This window comes from Elephantulus edwardii, unplaced genomic scaffold (assembly GCF_000299155.1).
Source record: "Elephantulus edwardii isolate Elephantulus edwardi_28Jun2011 unplaced genomic scaffold, EleEdw1.0 scaffold00001, whole genome shotgun sequence".
Taxonomy (NCBI): Eukaryota; Metazoa; Chordata; class Mammalia; order Macroscelidea; family Macroscelididae; genus Elephantulus; species Elephantulus edwardii.
In genome coordinates, this window is record NW_006399751.1 from 46,621,404 (window position 1) to 46,627,403 (window position 6,000).

A 6,000-nucleotide genomic window follows, 5' to 3' on the forward strand; every position below is an offset into this window, starting at 1 on the left:
AGCTGCTTCTTAAGGTTCCATTCAACTATTTAGTCCAGGAAAGTCATTTTACCTATACTACCTCAAGTGGCCTGTTTTGGTTCTGCCAATCTCAAGTTCTACTGAAATGAATCACATCAAAAGATGCTACCTAATTTTAGCTATCAACTAAATTTATTACCTTCATGGTACAGCTAGAGTGCTCTTTGGAAACAAGCTTTGTCTCACATACTTTGGGCATATTGCCAGGAGAGGTTATCCCTTGGAGAACATTATTCTGGGAAAGGGACGTTCAAGAAGAGGAAGACCCTCAACTAGGTAGATTGACTCAGTGAGTGCAGCAATGGGCTTGAGAGTAACAGCAAAGTAATAACAACAGCCAGAGCCAACTGATAGCTGACCTTCCAGTGAGTTTTCAGAGGCCATACATCACACACGAGGAGCAGGATTCTTAACAGTGGCTTTCAGGTTAGCCACACAGCTCCCTATTGACTGAACCACTCGAGTTTGCAGTATGCTTTTTCATAACCATAGTGCTTATTAATATTTAGTAGTTGCTGAAACTGTTTTTGCCAAAGGATAGACTACTGTTTAATAAAGAAAACCTCATTACTTTCAAGTCCAAACGGACTTATAGTTGATCCTTCATTAAATCCCACAAGAAGAGCTTGCCTGTATTTTTCCCATGCAAGCCCTGGTGGCTTCGAACCACCAGAGAGGCACTTTTTGGGTTAGCAGCACAACTCCGTACAAACTATGCCATCAGAGCTTACTATTTGTTATTGTTGTTAGATGCCATCAAGTTGAGTAGAACTCTTTTTTTTTTTAGAGCAAATTGTATGAATTTATTAAACATGCACCATTTTTTATTTAGCTTTCTGACTTTGTGCTTGTGCCTTCAGTACTTTCACAACAATTTTCTGCTCCTCAATAAGGAAAACACGCTTGATCCTGTCATGGACACACTTAGCACACATGGAACCACCATAAGCTCTGCTGACATACTTTTTTGTTTTTGACAACTTCATGAGAACTTTAATTCTCACAGCTCGGACCCCTCTTAGTCGGCCAGGGCACACACCACATGCAGATTTTGGTGCCTTTCCAACCTTCTTTGTATAAAGGTAAACAATTCTGTTACCAGGGGTTCGGGACAGACTAGTTTTGTTAGAGGCTGTGTTGTAGGACAGATGCTGGACCATTTTGAATGCCCCTATACAGCGTCTCTGGAACAGGAAGAAGAGAACTCTTAATGACTCTATGAATAGTCAACTTGAACCCAGCCCTATCCTGCCTAATCGTCTCTAAAACACTCAAGCCCTTTGATAACTATTTAGGTAGCTTTAAGTATATAGCAATGATTACGAGGATGACAGAGAACAATATAGTATTTGTTCTATTATATATTGGGTTACTATCGTAACCAATTCAATGGTATCCAACAAAACCAAATATTCCCACAATATTGTATATTACTACAATGCCTTGTTTTAACAATCATATATTTTAACAAGCATGCATTGCCAAGACCATGGTCTGGATCAGGGCCACCATAGTTTCTAGAGTGACATCTTTGCACTTCAGCACTCTAAAGTAGTCCCTGACAACAAACTTTCCTAAGCCAATTCATCTTTTGTTTTCCTAGCTGCTAGTTCAAGAGTGTTAATTGTGGACCCAAGCAAGCTGAAACTGTTGACAGTCCCAGCTTCTTCATCTATTATCATGCTGCCAATTGACCAGTGGTCAGAATATTTTTCTTGATATTGAGCTTCAATCCATATTGAAGACTGTAGTCCTTGACTTTCTGCACCAGATGCTTCTGGTTCTCCATAGTTTCAGCAAGCGAGGTTGTGTCTTATGCATAACACAAGTTGCTAATGAGTCTTCCTTCAATCTTGATGCCACATTCCTCCTCAGAAAGTCCAGTCTCCTTAATGATCTGTTCTGCTTATAGATTGAAGGAGTATGGAGACAGGCTCACCCCTGAAGCATTGATTTTGAACCATGCAGTGTTTCCTTAGGGAGCTCTGGTGGCCTAATGGTAAGAAACTATGCTACAGACTTGAAAGCGCACAGTTTGAATTCATCAGCTGCTCTGTGGGAGAAGGATGGGCAATCTCCTGTGATTAGCTGCCTCTGAAAACTTGCTGAATGGTTGGCTATAGGTCGGTTCTGATTGAATGGCAAACAACAAGTGTTTCCTTGCTCTGCTCCAATGACTGCCTCTTCATCATCGTTGCATAAGTACAATAAGGTGTTCTGGGAGTCCCCAAACAGACCTAAAATGGACCTGGAGGATTACAGACTAGAATTAATACACTCTCATTTTAGTTATTAAAAACTTGAAGTTCAAAAGGGATAAATTGTCCAAATTCACACTTGGTATACAGCCTATGGAAGAGCTCAGTTCTCAAAATGCTTAGTCCATTTGGTATCAAAATCCTTGAAAATTGGTTTTTCTAGCCGTTGTGTTAGCCCCAGTTGGGAGTCATGGTCTCTAGCTATCTTAACTGCAGACACGTGGTCTTGTAAATCATCAACAGCTGTTGCTGTTATGTGCTGTTGAGTCATCTGCAACTCATAGCAACCCTATGTACAATATCTCTGAAGCCTGCCCTGTTGTAAGCCAGTCTCCCTGTCTACAACATATTTACCCCCTTGATCCCAGTTACTGTGTCAATCCATTTTATCTGGGGTCGTCCTCTCCTGCACTGGCCCTCCACCCTTCCAAGTATGACATCCTCCTCCGAGAACCTCCTAGCCACATGCTCAAAGTATGTGAGACAGAGCTTCAAAATCCTAGCCTTGGAGGAGAAACTTGGTTTCATCCTCTCTAGGAAAAACTTGTTTGTTCCTTGGTGGTCCATGGTACGTTCAATACTCTTCTCTAGCACAACAATTCAAAGGCATCAATCAACCTAAGTGCCCATCAACAAACGAATGGCTAGAGAAGCTGTGGTATATTCGCACAATGGAATACTATGCTGCATTAAAAAACAAGGAACTCATGCAATATTATTCAAAATGGTTGACTCTGGAGAACATTATGCTGAGTGAAATATCCCAGTCACAAAAGGACAAATATTACATGATGCCACTGTTGTAGAATGGGACTGTCCTTGGGATTGGGGAGAGACTGAGTAAGATGGGTTCAATAATGTATACTGCACTGAAACAGAGGAGGGAGAAAACTGTTTAAAAGAGATATATAACTAGGTATTTCTGTCATCACAGGAGACTAGAGCAAGGGCTACATGGTGGAGGGGACCTGGGGGAGGGTTTGTAAAACAATGAAAGAATCTTTTCTTTTACTTTTCTATAATTTTTGACTCATGTACTTATAACTTGTTAGTCAAATTTGTGTCTTCTAGGTTGCAACACCCCCATGATACATCTTCAAGGATATGAACATGTACGGCCAAGCACAATCAATAAGAGTGCATCTAAATTCCAAAATCAATCTCCATAATAGTCTATGTGTTTCCTACTGCCAAAGGGGCCCTTTAGAGTAGTGAGAGAACATCTTCACCCTGAAACCCACAGCATCCCTTTTCAGCAGGAAGTAGCTAAGAGAATACGCCATCCCCTTTTCCTTATGACTCAGGGTGAAGTCTCTCTCTCTCAGGGAGGAGTGATAGGGAATGGCAAAGGACACACTGACAAAGATTAATCAGAACTGGCTTTGACAAGCACTGTGGCATTTGGACAAGAACAAACTGGGAGGAGGGTAGAGAGAATAGTGCAACAATGAATGAATGGAAACCCAAAATCTCTGTAAATGTTTATGAGAATTAATAAAATATAATTATAGAAAAAAAAGGCATCAATTAGGACCAATAGAAGAGAACACTTTCACACTAGGAGAGATGGTGGTGAAGAGAGGGTGAAGAGACTGTGGTAGGTGTAACCAGAAGAACCCTGGAAATGGAGTCACAGTTAACGGTTTTGCTTGGGGGATGATTGAAAGAAAAGTTGCCTTATTATTTCTTTGATATAAAGTTTGCTGGATAATTGAGGAAACCAGAGGTGCATTTGTGCTACTGAACTAAACCTCAACTTTCACTAATTCAGGAATTTTGTATTGCTGTTAATCTGGCTTGGGAATGCTGTACTAAATCTGGACTTAAATTGTGTGATTTTTTTCCCCACTTCTTCTATTCCCCAACGTATTTCCCTAATAAACCCCACAATAAATGTTAAGCCCAATGATTGGAGGAAATAGGTGCAGGAGCATGTGGGGTGGCATGTCTGACCATGTAGCTTTTTGTTTGGTGCTATGGATATTATAGATGGGGACAGTTCCCCTAAATGAAGAAGGTAAAAGTCAGACTTGGCTGTCCCTATGTTGTAACTTCTCCTTTTACAGTCCAGTACTAGATTAGAAATGTTATTGAGGGAGGGTGCTTAGATCCCTTTTCTTTAAACCTTAATAAAACCCAAGATTTGGGTCATACCCTTAAGATATAAAATGGAAACCAATGCCACCAATCAAATATCTATACCCTTCAATATGGATTATATCTCACATCAAGAAAACAAAAATCCTCACCACTGGACCAATAGGCAACATCATGCTAGATGGAGAAAAGATTGAAATTGTCAATTATTTTATCTTACTGGGACCCACAATCAACACCCTTGATGTCAGCAGTTAAAAAAATCAAAAGCGGAGATGCACTGGGGGAAATCTGCTCTCAAGGTTATCTTCAGAATGCTAAAGAGCTATGATGTCAGTTTGGAGACTATGGTGTGCCTGATGCAAGCCGTGGTCTTCTCAATTGCTTGCTTTGCATCTGAAAGTTGGACACTAAGAGAGAGAAGAATCAATGCCTTTGCATCATGGTGTTTAAGAAAAATAGAGAATATCTCATGGTCTTCCAAGAGCGCAAACATGTCTGTCTTGGAGAAAGTGAAACAAGGGTGTTTCTTGGAGACAGGGATGGTGAAACTTGTTATCATCTACTTTGGACATGAAGTTAGAGAGGCCAGTCCTTGAAGAAGGGAAGCATGCTTAGAAAGCTGGAAAGTCAGTGTAACAGAGCAAAGGCCACAAGATGGATTGTCACAGGGACTGCAGCAACATACTTAAGTGTGTCCAAGAAGATGATGACTGCACAGGATAAGAGAGGATTCAAGTCTGTTGTTCATAGTGTTACTATGAGTTGTACTAGACTTGACAGCACCTAACAACAATAGAGAAGCTCAATATTATCATTCTGATCAAGACCAAGGAATAACTGCGAAACAAACTATCAATTGCTCCTAGGTAAAGACTACCAGAAGCTCCTACTGAAGAAAAGTAAAACAAATAAAAAAGAGGCAAAGTATAACTTTGAGTATATCTCATCTGAATTTAAAGGTCATCTTGAACATTATTTGATGCACTGAAGATTAAATGATTGAAAGGTAGATGAGTTCTGACATACAGCACATGAAGAAAGCAAATGTCCTTAGAAAAGACAATATGAAAGAAAAGACCACCATGGATATCAGATGACCACTCTTAGGTGCAAAAAGGCTAAAGTAAATGGAAGAAATGATGAGGAAAAAGAACTAAAGGGAAGATTTCAAAGAGTAGATTGAGAAGAAAAATTATGATAATAAAATGATGTGCAAAGACCCAGAACTAGAAAACCAATGGGAGGTGGGAAATACCCCAGCATTTTCTAATTGAAAAAATATAAGCCTCGAGTTATAGTATTTGAGGATTTTATGAGCAAAATACTAAATGATATAATGAAGAATCAAAAGAAGATGGAATATATAGTCACACTATACCAAGAAGAATTGGTTGATGTTCGACCATTACAGGAGATAGTATTAAGAACTGACTGTTAAAGAAGGAAGTCCTAGCTTCCCTGAAGATTTTGTGGAAAAAAAACAAGGTTCTGGGAATTGATAGAATGTCAATTATGTTTTAACAAATGGATAAAATGCCGCAGGTGCTCCGTCATCTATGCCAAGACATCTGGTCAAATCAGCTGTGAAAGATTCATATCTGTGCCCATTACAAAGAAAAGA

The 6,000-nt window shown here is 39.7% G+C and overlaps 1 protein-coding gene across 1 annotated transcript; it reads right to left on the reverse strand.

The window, feature by feature from the left end:
* Window positions 1-845: 845 nt before the first annotated feature.
* On the reverse strand, window positions 846-1,181 carry LOC102863131 (60S ribosomal protein L34-like). The gene has a single exon (XM_006878968.1). The coding sequence runs from the start codon at window positions 1,179-1,181 to the stop codon at window positions 846-848; it is 336 nt and encodes a 111-aa protein (XP_006879030.1).
* Between the last annotated feature and the right edge of the window lie 4,819 nt (window positions 1,182-6,000).

Excerpts from the sequence above, each read along its gene's own strand:
- LOC102863131 (XM_006878968.1), bottom strand. The coding sequence starts at position 1,181 with ATGGTCCAGCATCTGTCCTACAACACAGCCTCTAACAAAACTAGTCTG.